Source organism: Clarias gariepinus, chromosome 15 (assembly GCF_024256425.1).
Source record: "Clarias gariepinus isolate MV-2021 ecotype Netherlands chromosome 15, CGAR_prim_01v2, whole genome shotgun sequence".
NCBI lineage: Eukaryota > Metazoa > Chordata > Actinopteri > Siluriformes > Clariidae > Clarias > Clarias gariepinus.
Window position 1 is genome coordinate 6,038,042 of NC_071114.1, and position 14,498 is coordinate 6,052,539.

The 14,498-nt window shown below is 37.1% G+C and overlaps 1 protein-coding gene across 1 annotated transcript; it reads left to right on the forward strand.

The window, feature by feature from the left end:
- Positions 1–1,862: 1,862 nt before the first annotated feature.
- Positions 1,863–6,091, forward strand: tdo2b (tryptophan 2,3-dioxygenase b). The gene is made up of 12 exons (XM_053513546.1): positions 1,863–1,945; positions 2,043–2,151; positions 2,261–2,351; positions 2,449–2,519; positions 2,593–2,720; positions 3,940–4,126; positions 4,250–4,357; positions 4,452–4,563; positions 4,663–4,720; positions 4,824–4,903; positions 5,033–5,123; positions 5,444–6,091. Exons 1-12 carry the CDS (start codon positions 1,911–1,913, stop codon positions 5,607–5,609), a joined length of 1,236 nt encoding a protein of 411 aa, XP_053369521.1. The 5' UTR covers positions 1,863–1,910; the 3' UTR covers positions 5,610–6,091.
- Positions 6,092–14,498: the final 8,407 nt, after the last annotated feature.

Below are 14,498 nucleotides of genomic sequence, written 5' to 3' on the forward strand. Positions count from 1 at the left end.
CATGCGGCCCTATGACTAAAACTTCTGGCTTATCTGGATTAAGCAGAAGGAAGTTAATTAGCATCCACTCTCTTATATCCATTACGCATTGCTCAACTTTATTAATCTGGTTTATCTCATCTGGTTTTGCTGAGACGTATAACTGTGTGTCGTCAGCATACGAATGAAAACTAATACCACGCTTACAGACTATGTTGCCTTAAGGAAGCATGTAAAGGGAAAAAAGCAGTGGCCCTAAAACCGAACCCTGTGGAACACCAAACTCCACTAGAGAGCATGCAGAATAATCACCATTTAAATCTACATACTGATAGCGATTGGTCAAATAGGATCTGAGCCAGGAGAGGGCTGTTCCCTTAATTCCTACAATATTTTCTAATCTGTGAAGGAGAATACTCTAATCAATGATGTCAAAAGCTGCACTCAGGTCGAGGACAATTCACATGCTTTAGTGATGCACAATTTTTTTTTTTATTTAAATAAACTGTAATTGTACCAAGAACACTGTGTGTTAGATAAAAGATTTACTGGTGTGCTTTAGATCACTGTCCTGTTTCATGACCCAAATTTACCTGTTGGATAGATGGCCTCACATTTACCTCTAGAATTCTCTGGTATACAGAGGAATTTATGGTCGACTCAGTGACTACAAGGTGCCCAGGTCATGTGGCTGCAAAAACAAGCCCAAATCATCACCCCTCCACCGCCGTGCTTGACTGTGTGTATGAGGTGTTTCTGTTGAAATGCTGTTTGTTTGTTTTTTTTGCCAAACATGGCGCTGGGCATTAGGACAAAAAAGGCTGCTTCTAATTGTGTTTTTATGGACTTCACGGTCTGATTTTGGAGTGAATGTGCTGGAACGTCCACTCCTGGGAAGATCGGCAACTGTCTTGAATAATCTTTCTCACTGTAGAATCTCGGACTCAATTTTTTTTATAAAAAATTCTCCTAAATTGTTCTTGGTACAGGCCAATAATTTGACCGCTTCTGAAGTGGTGATTTTTTTTTTGGCCAGACAGTGTATATTTCCTGTTTTCCCCATCGTGTTTATATAAAAAAATTGCCACAAAGCTATAATCTTCTTTTGACACACTGTTCTCCTGCTGTTTAGTCTATTAATATTCCTAATTTCTATTGCAGACGGCTTAATTTTCATTCCGTTCCACTCCGAGCCATTTGTGAACTGTTTCTCGACAAACACGCCGCATACCCGGGCTGTGTCCAAGCGTCGTGTGACCCCTGCTAGTGTTTATTTTTTGCTTGTTTTTGGATTGCCATAAATTTGCACTAAGTACTCATTAACCCAAGCACCAGCTACAAAAACATACAGCTTTCTACAACCTTTGGACTCGTGCTGTGGAGACGTTTTTGAAGCGGAGATTTCTAGAAACAGTCTGGGGTTTCTTCCGAAAAATGATGGATAAATGGGAATTGTAATGAATATAATACATTTTATAATGAAATATACAAAATATTACGGATTATACACAGTATTTTACTCGACTCATGGGTCTTTCACTTAAAAATGCTATCATGGCGGCTTGTCTTGAAATAACGTGACGATTAATTGCAGTGTGCTTGCTGTATTTGCACATTTGCGGCCTTGTTTAATGCCAATACCGAACCTTGACCTTGACTTAAAAAAGCCACCACTCATGTGAGCCATTAAACCTGAGAATGATCACCAAATAAAGCCTGTTAAAGGTGCATCGATTTTCTCCCTGAGTTCACTGGAATTAGCCGTGAATACATGCTGTACTATTTGTCATGATGAGATGTTCTTGATGGGCCGAGGTGGCTGGCCGGCAGCTGATTGGACATAGCAAAGCTTTAAATACCCAAGCATCTCATGGCCTCTGCAAAACCTTGTGACAAACTTTCTGGTGGAGGAAAAAATATTAAATAAAACAATGAGCGGGTGTCCATTTCTGGCGAAAAGTCATCAGTGCGTATAATTTTTTTTTCTTCTATTATTTCAATTAAAGAAAATCGTCAGATCTTGCATAACCTTGTATGTGTTTTTGTTATTTTCACAAAATTAGTTTCAAATACAATCCCGCTGAGGTAGAGGAAGATGATGATGATGATGTCTCGCAAAAAGGAACCAACAAAGCCACCAAAGGAGAAATTGTTTATGGGTATTATCTCCAGGTGCGGTAAATAATAATATACACCGATCACTTTGATCCAGATTTTCACCATTGTTGTCTGTATCGAATATGATGAATGATAAATAAATCAAATTTTCCACCTCCTTCAGCTGGATAAGATCATTACTGCTCAGAAACTGCAAAGTGAACTGAAAGGCAACAAAATCCATGATGAGCATCTCTTCATAGTCACGCACCAATGTACCTCATTTATTTCTTATCGCTCATACACGAGTTTTATGATTATTTCTCATCGCCAAGCGACGTCACGTTTAAATTCTGATTCTGTGTTTTCCAGCTTATGAGTTATGGTTTAAGCAGATTATGTGGGAGCTTGATTCGGTTCGGGAGCTCTTCATTCACAATCATGTGAGTAAAACTCGAGTGAGAATTACAGTATCATTGGTCACGGAGTGTGAGAAGAAACATGATGTGTTGTCAGGTTCGGGACGAGAGGAACATGCTGAAGGTGGTGAGCCGCATCCACAGGATCACCATGATCTTCAGGCTGCTGGTCGACCAGTTTGCTGTGCTGGAGACCATGACTGCTTTGGATTTCTTCGATTTCAGGTAACAAAAATAAAAAAATAAATACAATTACACCTCGAAGGGTCCTCGGGGAAAGTTTGAGTCAAAAATATATAGTGGGAAAGAAGTAATTTAGCATTCTGTTCTAATTTAATACATGATTTTTTTTTTCAACTTAAATGATATTTTTGACTAAAATGTGAGGGGAAAATGATGCTTGTTCCTTGAGTTTATGTAAATGTAGGGGCATCTAGTGCATGTAGGTATCTCAGTGGTTAAGGCATTGGATTATTGATCAGAACTTCCAGGTTCAAACCCCTGCACCACCAACAGTGACGAGGTCCTTAACCCTCAGATGTGAGAAAAATGGAAGTCTGCCAAATGCCGTAAATGTAATGCTTCCGTTCACACTTGAGCTGGCACGTACTCCACAAGTTTGTGTATAAACCTTATTATTCATTTTGGATCAAATCTATTAGACTGTCATCAACGAGATTAGACATGAGAGATCAGACTTTTCATGGTCTGGTTATCTCATCCATTTGTTTGCATTTAAATAGCAATCTAGAAATAGTACAGAATCTTGAATAATAAATATGTAAGATATAGAACATGTCCTTTTCTTTGTTTAAAGTGTTTCAAATTCTAATACTTTTTTAAAATAATATTTTAAATAATTCTTTTAATTTTTTTTAACGTTTTTTTATGTTTTTTTTTTACTTTTTTTAAGTTAATGTGTATAAGGTTTTTATTCATTCTTTCCTTTATTTATTTATTAATTTTTTATTTATTTATTTGTATTAACTTGTAACAACTTGTGTATTGTATTGTCGATGTATTACATTGATGTGATTAGCTTAACAATCAATCAAGTGTAATTCTTAACCCGTAATAATTTTTTACCTGCCTGTATAGAAAGCACAGTCAAAGTTAAAGGCATATTTATTTAAATATAAAAACGTACAAAAATACTTCATTTCCACTGGTGGCACTTGTAACAGCTATCACACACGTATCAGAGTCCAGTCCAATCTAATTCATCAGTTTTGCAACTAAAGCTTTGAAGTTACCAAACATGGTTCCTCCACCGATTACGGGTTAATATAAATACACAATTATACATGATTCTTAAAATTAAGAATCATTCTGATAAAGGTTTATGCCTTGTTAAATGACACATTTCCTCTGATCCAGCATGACAGTGATCAGTATGCCGAATATGAAACCTGTGTTTATATGCATGTGTGCTTGCGTGCTACAGGGAGTACCTGACCTCGGCTTCAGGCTTCCAGAGTTTCCAGTTTCGTCTTCTCGAGAATAAGTTCGGAGTTTCCGACAAACTGAGAGTTCCCTATAACCGTCGTCACTACAGGGACAAATTCCAAGGGAAGGAGAGCGAGGAACTGTGCAAAACGGAGCAGGAGCCGACACTCCTGCAGCTTGTGGAGGTACTGTACACTGGATGGAAATTACATGGCGTGTTACATATTAGAGTATAAATCTAAGAATCAGCCATATTTAATAAGTTGATCTATAACTGTAGAATTTTATTTTATTTATGTTTTCTTTAGAAATGGCTGGAGAGAACACCTGGTCTTGAAAAGGATGGTTTTGACTTCTGGGGGAAGCTGCAGGCAAACATTGAGGAAGGTTACAGGATGAAGAAGCAGAAAGTTGATGTAAGTTTAATGACGAGATTTGGATTTTATTTTATTTAATATCACTTTATCACTACATGCACAAATCCATGTGCTATTCTTCCGTTGCTGACAGAAAATGCCGACCTGTGAGAAAAAGCAGGACATGCTGGAGGATCTCACTAAGCAGACTGAAGTCTTCACGTATCTCTTTGACTCCAAGCATCACGAACATCTCTTAAGCAAAGGTTCTTTGGTGTTTTCTCAGACTATCCCCTAGTGTAAATTCCTTAAGTCTTTCTGACTTCAGCGTGTAAAAGTCATATGTAATCGTTCTTTCTGTACAGGAGAGCGCCGGCTGTCTTACAGAGCCCTACAGGGAGCCCTGATGATCTACTTCTACAGGTCACATATCCAGTTAGTTTAATGAATTTAATGAATAATGCAGATATGAACGGAGATTAGTAGACACAAATGTCTCTTGTTTTGTTTTGTTTTTTCTTTGCAGGGAGGAGCCTCGGTTTCAGGTGCCGTTCCAGCTTCTGACGTACCTCATGGAAGTTGATACACTTATGACCAAATGGAGATGTAAGTCATGTAGTCCAAAAATAAAACCCTGCAAACTAGCAATGTTTTAACGCCTGGTGTATAGTACGGAACACCTCATCGTGTTTTTCGGCTGTCAGAAAGTTAACGTGAACCAACCTTTGCCATCAGATAATCACGTGTGCATAGTGCACAGAATGATCGGCAATAAATCAGGTACAGGAGGCTCTTCAGGTTACCACTACCTGCGTTCTACTGTCAGGTGACTACTTATACTCATCTACTTATAATACTGTACGGTTTATCATAAAATCAACATGTAAAACTAAATTGATTACAAAACATTGATTTCTTTGCTGGTTTTGAAATAGATTTTCACCCCATATGATTTGAAGTAGAATGTATTCTCGGAATCCATATCATCTAATCTGTAATATAATCTATAATCCAATCTATAATCCATAATCTATAATCTATATGCCAGTTGCCATTTGGAAGTAAAACCATCAGATGTTTAGTGTTTTTTTCCCTAGCAATATTAATCCTAGCATCTTTGTGATTTTCACTTTTCTGCTTAAATAGTGACCGTTATAAAGTCTTTGTGGATTTGTTCAACCTGGCTACGTACCTGGTCCCCCGCGACTGGGTCCCCAAATTGAACCCCACAGTCTACAAGTTCCAATACATAGCTGAGTGCAACGACAGCTCATACAGCTCCAGCGGCTCCTGCAGCAGCGAGGAAGACTAAACAGACACGCTTCTGGCATGACAGCAACGTCCGGACACACTGATTCCTATGTGTGATAAATTATTGCTGCCTGTATTTTTGATTGATTTTGATTGATTTTTTTATTATTGAGGCTGTCAATATTTCGGCTGTATTCCTGATTTGCAATTCATAGAATCTATATTTCATATTAAATCCTAGTTTGTTGATTAATTCTGTCATAATTTTGACAATCTGGATGTTGCATTTTGTACATATTATTTATTAGTTGAGTCTTCTATAAAAATAACTTTATCCCCTATAGTGACCGGGTAAATTAATTATGCAGTATGTTAGCAGGTAGTTATTTTGTAAATATGTATTTTAAAACACTGTAGCATAATGTAATTTAGCAAAGTTTAATGTAAAAATGTGTTTATTATATATTGTATTAGAAATTCAGATTTTACCTGCACACTTGTGTAGAAGAAATGTGCGATATTATAAATAAACTTTGCTATTCTGATGTTTATATGGTTTAAAACTGCATTATGATGTGCCTGGCACATATTCAAGGATAAATGGTCTGACTAAACAGATGTGTACACAACAGTGTTTACTGACCTTCACCGCCCACCACTTAGCTGCCAGTGTTGATCGAGCACCAGGAACATGTCATGATAAAGACACATGTACAGTAAGCAGTACTTTAGGCAGTAATGGTAGTTTGCTTTATTTAAAATTAAACTTACATACACGTATTTAGGAATAAAACAACATATAGCATAATGATAATGGCATTCATTTTAATTTTGCTATTTTTACAGAGTAAAAAAAAAGCACACTTAAACTTCAAAATAAAAGTTGTATATACCCTTATTATCTTGAACAACCGTGTCAAAAGAGATATTTTGTGGTTGTGACGAAGATCGTATTTTGTTTCAGAAAAGTCAAATTACATCAAGCAAAGAAAACAACTAAGAAGATTAACCACTGATCAGTAAGGCCAATTTTTTTTTTTTTTTAAGTTTCAATTTGCTAGACCTCATAAAGACTGTAAAGTAATGAAAAAATGTCATGAGTTCAGATTTACCCTGTTCCAGAGAGACACTGGAAGTGTCAGAGTCACAAGAGGGTCCTTGTGCCTACTGTATAAGATTTTGCCAGCTGTGCTATGATTTTGGGTTAAGTTGGCCGGGTCTTTGTTCAGCAAACAGTTTTTTGCCAAAATTAAAAATGAGGTCAGCTGATGGTGTGAATATACTGAATGACTAGGTATTTTTTATCAATAGATTTTTTTTCGTCCCTGATGGTACACACATTGTGAAAGGTTTAGGGAGCATGAAACATCTTTTTTACACATGTATTGGCCACCAGAGACTCTAGTCAATAACCCTCATTGAAAATCTCTGGGATGTGCTGAAGAAAACTTTTCACAGCAGTCTGACTCTCCCATCATCATCACAAGAACTTAGAAACAGAGAAATGTATGTTGTGATATTGCATAAGCTTATCAAACCAATGCCATAATCAAAGCAAAAGGTGGTCCAATGAAACATTAGTGTGTTCAGTTTTGTTTTGGCAGTGTATATGCACCTTAAAAGAAACCACTTTGAAATGAGAATTAAAATAGTGTCAAACTAAATTGATACTTTTACAATAAATATAAATAAGTGCTAAAAAATAGTTGTAGCACAGCAGTTAAGCTCATATCTAAAATAAAATAACTTTCATGCAATGTATTAATCAGAATTTAGGCCTAATCACAACACAAATACAGCACTGGTTAAAGTGGTAAATTGACCACCTATTATCCAATGACCTCCTGGTCTCTGGTCAGGATTGTGTATCCCTGGTTCAGGTCTTATTTGGCCAGTTATTACAGGTTTGTGAATGGTGACTTCTCAATGCATACTTACAGTAAAGTCTGGTGTTCTGCATGGTTGCATGTTAGGCCCACTGTTATTTTTCTATTTATGCTAGTTCCAATTATTATATTTTTTGTAAACAGTGTATTAAATTATACTGTTATGATGATCAAACACATTTACAGTGTATGTTTCACTAAATTCATATCAGCAACCACCTTAATAAAGTTAAGAAATGTGTTTCTTCCTTTTCTCGATAAGACAAAAGTACTGTAACTAGGACCACATGCTGCTAGAATTAAGCTCTCTGATCACACAGTAACTTTGGATGGCCTTTCTGTTTCATCACCTGCTGCAGTAAAAAACCTTGGATTGAATATTAATTTTTGCACTTAAAATTTATTTTTTGAAGCTTATGTAGATAATATTACTAGGATAATATTTCTTGTGCCTTGTGGTTTGTTCAGATGCACTTTTGTTAACCCCAGTTGTGCTTTGATGTTATTATTAAACAGAAAAGATTTCTCCTGGCAACCCTTTTGAAAAAAACATACTTGTTTAGTTTTCTTCTAATTATGCTGTCATGGACTTTAACATTTAACATGCTCAGTGAGGCTAGGATGTAGTTATTGTTTTTTTTTGTACAGGAATAGTCAAACGTTTTTGAGTGACAAATACTGTATTAGTTTTCACAAAGTCTGCTGCTTCAGTGTTTTTTTGTCATTTTTCCAGATGTTACTATAATACTACTGTATATACTAAGGTATAACTACAACATTGTTGTGTCAAAGGCTTTTTTAACAATTACATTAAATTTATGCAAACAATTAATATGTGCAGTGTCAACTCTCCTTTTTTTTAAGAACCTTTGACCTGGCATGCTGGCATGGTGAAGCAGCAGACTTTTGGCCACAGCAGCATTTCTCAAGGCATTGCACGTTGGGTTGAAGGTGCTGGGATGTCCACTGGTGGGAAAGATTGTCAACTGTCCAATAACCACTAATCTTTCCTTTTGTAGGACATTAACCACCAATTTTTTTGGTAATTGTTTTATAACACTTTCCAGATTGATGTGCAACATCAATTGCTTCTCAAAGACCATTGCCTTATGGCATTGTGTTAACACATACCTGAATGCTACAAACCAGAAAACAGCCAAAGCTTCTTTAGAGGTCTCCATACCTGCTGATGATCAATTAATCAAGGTCTGATGATTAGCAGCAACTGGATGCAACTTACTTAAATCCTGTGGCAGCAGTAAGTAGGTACTTAATATTGCTCACATTTTTATCATTATTTTTTTAAATAAGTGATTGTATGATGAAAATAGTTATATGTTGTTGATCTGAGATTATATTTGCCAAATATCAAGGACTATTATGATCTGATGATTTGTTAAATTATGTTTTTACACAAAAACGCATAGAATGAAAATAGGGGGTACTAACTTTTGAACATAACTGTACTGTAGTTCATGCCTTGGTTAACCTTTGATTGGATTTCTGTCATTCCTTACCATATAAATGCTCCATTAGTTGCATAAACAAGTTCAAGTTGGTCCAGTATGTAGTGGCATCGAAGAACCTTCTTAGAACCAGGACACATGGCCATGTTACTCCTATTTAATCCATACTGCATTGATTTCCAGTGAAATTTTACATTAATCATACAGTACAAATCTGCTATTGATTTACAAAGCATTAAATGGTCTCTAATGGTCAAGTTAATTGAATTACCTGATGATATTCAATGTTCTGCCAGACCCACTGTGATCAAAGGTGCATGTTCCTTGTTGGTACCTTGTATAATGAATATTACAGTGGTGGGCAGAGCTTTTTTTTTTATTTTTATAAAGCCACACAGATATGAAACAGACTTCCAGTTAGTCTATTCTCTCTTACTCTCTCTCTTTTTTTCTCTCTTTCCCCGCAGACCTGCCTGATTCATCTTAATGCCCTATTTCTGGCCAGAGTTCTCCTTACTTGGAGACCACTTACTGCAACCAAGAATGGCTCCATATGGTCGTTATAATGGATCAAGATAGCAATTGAGGTAAAGGACAGATAAAAGGTGATTTAATATTACAGGAGTCCACACCTATAATGATTTAATATTACAGGAGTCCACAGCTAGCATTAAGAGACAAGCAGTTATTCCGCTAGCTACAAGATGTGCAAGTCAAGATGGGGGAGGGGAAAGAATTAAATACTTTATCATATTCTAACTTTGTGACATTGTTGAAGATTTTTGCGTGCACATGCACAATATTCATAATCCCTGGCATAGTACATAGTACAAATAATAATAAAAGAAAAACCTGTAGCATATAAGCAATATCACAGAACTGAAAAAAAGATTTCTGTGTGTGTGTCTAGCACTGACACAGTCATGACCTTTCATGCTGCTGTGTGCTTGCTTAACCTTTAGTACACAGTAGAGAACTGAACATTTATTCTTGCACATAACAATATCCAGTACACAGTTTCCCCCTCAAAATTTTTGTCATTCACCCTATTTTGCACCTTCTTATTAGTATTTTTTTTAATAACCATGAAAAAAAAATGTGTTTATACTGGGAGCAATGAAATTAAATAATAGGCAAAATGCAATTATTATTATTATTGTTATTTTGCCTCTCTCAGGATTGCGAAATAGTGTTTTGATCCTTAGATAAGATTATGTAACTGTGACCAGCCTGCTCTCATGAGCAAATCTAGGCAGGTAGCCCATGTAAACTGAGTCAGCCTGCAAAGTGGAGGTAACTGAAAGAAATTTACTGTGTAACTACGAACAAACAATCAAAATTGTGAAAATTTGAAGTTTTAAGGGGAACTATTGACAAGTAACATGTGGGCTATACATTTTGACAACGTGCACACAAAAAAACCCAGAACTGCCTTAAATCTTTATGGCATTGATTAATCAAAGTGCTGGAGACGTTCCTTAGACATTTTGGTCCATATTGATATCATGGCGTCACACAGTTGCTACAGATTTATCAGCTGTACTTATATGATGCGAATCATACCCCATAGTCCGATTCCCCGACCTGCCAAAGTTGCTCTACTGGATTGAGATCTGGTGACTATCGAGTCTGTGTGCGTTCAGTGAACTCATCATCATGGTCAAGAAACCAGTTTGTAATGATTTTAGCTTTGCAAACATGTCACAGTATCCTGTGGTCATAAGGGGATGAACATGGTTAATAACAAAACTCAGTAAGGCAGCAGCATTTAAAGGGGCCAAAAGTGTGGCTCCTTTTTCCGCTACACCATCTCCACCACCAGCTGTCTGAACCACTAAAACAAGACAGGATGGATCCATGCTCTTATGTTGTTTATGCCAAATTCTGACCCTGCCATCTGAATGTCCTTGCAGAAATCAAGATTGACATTTTTCCAATCTTCTACTGTATTGTCCAATGTTGGTGAGCCCATGCGAATTGTATTCCCTTTCCCTGTACTTACAGTAGCTGGCACGAGTGGCACCTGGCATGGTCTTCTGCTTCTGTAGCCCATCTGCTTCAAGGTTTGATGTATTCTGTGTTTAGAGATATCCTTCAGCATACCTCAGTTGTAATGAGATTTTATTTGAGATGTATTTGAGTTACTGTTGCCTTTCTATCAGCTCAAGCCAGGCTGTAGCTCCTTCACTGACCTCTGGCATTAACCAGACACTGTTGTCCAGAGAACTGCCCTCACTGGATATTTTACCCTACTGTAGATGTAGTTGTGTGTGAAAATCCCAGTAGTTTTAGAAATACTAACACCAGCCCCACTGGCACCAACAACCACATCACATTCAAAGTCCTTTTGACTTTTTTCCCCATGTTGTTGCTTAGGTTGGACTTCAACCCATAGACCTGACTATGTCTACATGCCTACATGTATGCATCAAGTTGCTGCCATGTGATTGGCTGATTAGATATTTGCATTAACAAGCAGTTTCAAGAGACGTACCTAGTGAGTGGCCAGTGAGTGTATATACTGTAATACTAGCTGTAATGAGCTACTGTATATGTTGTTCCCATTAAAGGGTCGCCACAGTGGACATCCAGTCCGAACCTAACTTGGTACACCGGATGTCCAACCTGGCACAACCCTCCCATTTTATCCGGGCTTGGAACCAGCACTGCATCCAGTGGCTGGGGTTTGAGCATTGAGTGGGAATCAAACTCAGGAGTTCCACATGGCAGATGACAAACCTACCACTGAGCCACCAATGTCTATGAATAAGCTACTATACACACACTCAGCAAAAACATGGTATTTTTGTACCAGTGTCTCACCTACGTAGGTGAAAAAGTGAATTTTTAGATCGGTTCATACAGTATAACACCATTTTTCATAATAGTTAATGCTTATTATCTCCTATTTCTTGGAGATAATAGATTCAATACTCATAAAGAAATATGAATCATATTATAAATGATTATAGTTTGAAGCGAGACAGTATAACGCTGAAAAATTAACATTTTTGGGGAACATATAAAATTATCCCTCCAAAACGGCTGACGTTAGCAACTTGAAATTTTTATGGGAAATTAAATCAGCGCCAACACTGTGTTTTGGCCGACTGTATATTTTGCTAACTGATTTTTTTTTATGTCTATCTGTGATTTGTACTTATAATTACATATGAAACATTACTTTATAGTTAAAAGGAGATCAATACTAAAAAACATGATGATGTGCTGTTTTTCCAGAGAACTTTCACAAAATCGCCAATATCCCTAAAAATAAAACAAATGCGGTACACATTTTCTTATTTGTTAAATGTGATTTTCATTAAAAGCGTGTTCTTAGAAATGGCCTGTTTCTGAAGAAATGCCCAAAGTGTGAACATGTGTGAACTGTTAAAAACAATTCTAGATAGTATTGCATGCTGTGACCTCTCTTTAAATCATATCCTCATACAGCAGAAGATCAACACCAGACAGATAAGTACAGAATATGTATAATACTGTATAAGGATTGCAATGCATTATGCCTGGTGAGTAATTATAACGGCTATTATGGTCACAACTACAGCTAGGACTTTCCCTAGAGAGCTAAGACTTCAACTCCCATCTTGCCCTTCACCTCTCGTAACTTCACAATCTTTGTTGAAATATGTCATTGCAGTTCTTTTTGTTCCAGTTCAGTGTCACGGCAATCCGATATCGTGGATTGTGTATTTTCTATTGATTTATTTGAATTCTTTGTGCATTTCTACATTTATTATTTTTTTTTTTTAACAATTATCATTCAACCAGGTGTTTACCACCTGAATTTTATTTCGGCCATTATCTTGCACGGTTAGTGTACCAAAGAAATAACTAGGAAATTCTGAGTAACACTAAACACGCAGTTGGGGCCATTGAAAGAATTTGGACCATACTGTAAAATATGATGTTTGTAACTTGTTTTATTTCCACTAGGAGGCAGTGTACAGGTGCTCATGCCTCTGTAACGTTCCAATGTGCAATGGAACAAATGTGGAGCATGCTTTCTCCAAGCTGAATCCCTAAGTAGAGGAAGTGTGTCCCCCCAGAGTCATCTCGTTAGTCCTTTTAATCTGAATCTAAAACCTGATTGCTACACTCCCACTTGTATTTCCTGTTATTATTCCAGAATCAGAGCCAGTCAACACAAGGGAGCAGCTGACTGTAAATAGTCCCACAGAGCCAGAATATCCAGCACGGGAGTAGACGTTGTCTACTAAAACAATATGTCAGACAACGCAACACGTTCCAACAGTTTCTTCAGAAAGCCTTTATCATATGTTTCAGTATTTTCATTTAGTTTTTTTGTGTGTGTGTGTGATAATATTGGCAATGCTGTGACACTTCCATGGAAAAGAACTGCAAGGCCAGTTTTTTTTTTTTTTGCCAAAGATTGTGCAATTATGAGGGGTGAAGTGCATGAGGGGAGTTGAGGTTTTAGCTCTTTCCTAGTTACTTCTGCAGATCCTCACACTGTATCTAAGTGACCGGTGTTCATCTCCAACCCCAGTGATGCTCTGGATCATGATTGCTGTTATATTATTATTACTCACCATGCATATACTGCATTGCATCCTTATTACAGTACTATGCAAATTCTGTACTTTGTTGTCTCGTGCTGCTTTTCTCCAGTATGAGGATGTGATGTAAAGATAGATCAGAGCATGCGTATATTATCCAGAATTGTTTTAACAGTTCACACATGTTCCCACTTTGAGCATTTCCTCAGAAACAGGCCATTCCTCATCATGGAAATCAAATTTAACAAATAGCAACTAGTGCACTGGATTTGTTTTATTTTTGATGGAGATTGGAGATGTTGTGAAAGTTCCCTGGAAATCATGGTGATCATGTTTATTACTATTGATCTCCGTTTAACTGATCGCAGCTGCATTTTCTCACAAAGCTCGGTGCTGACACAGTGCTCCTGCAAGAGTTCAACTCGCACGCTTGCCAGAACTCCACAAGCCCTGACCCAGCCATTATAAGCTTGTTCCCAGAGCAGGGTAGTGGACATGTGGGAGGCAAAAGGAACTGTTTCTTCCCTTTTTCTCCTCATCTGTTGGGCAGATTGAAGCTACAGATTAATAGACTCATTGTGCTGCTTATAGATGAATAAAGGCTTCACGCGTCTATCTCTAATGAACTCATCAATCCTCTTTAGCCGTATTTCTGTCTGTTTTTTTTTTCTTTCTGTGATCTCTCTTTCATTATACACACATGTTCTTGTCTCTCTTGCGTGCATGGACCCATACCTGTTTTCGTTCTCACACACACCACAACATTCTCAGGCCTAATTGCACTGCATTCTTACATGCTTATAAAGCTTTATAGTATCTTTCTTCCATTACGCACTACCTCCAGCACCATAACTCATGTATACTGTTGTGCATGGGCAAAATTTTGTGTTGTTTGTATTGATTTGTGGCTGCTGATCTTTGATGTTAGAGATTAAACCTTCGATGATTAAGAAGAAGACATTCTTTTTGTGTTTCATGCATCTGTATGGATGTAGCCTGAGAGATAAAGTTCTTATGTAGATTCTGTTGTAGTCCTTATGTAATATCTATCTAGTTCTAT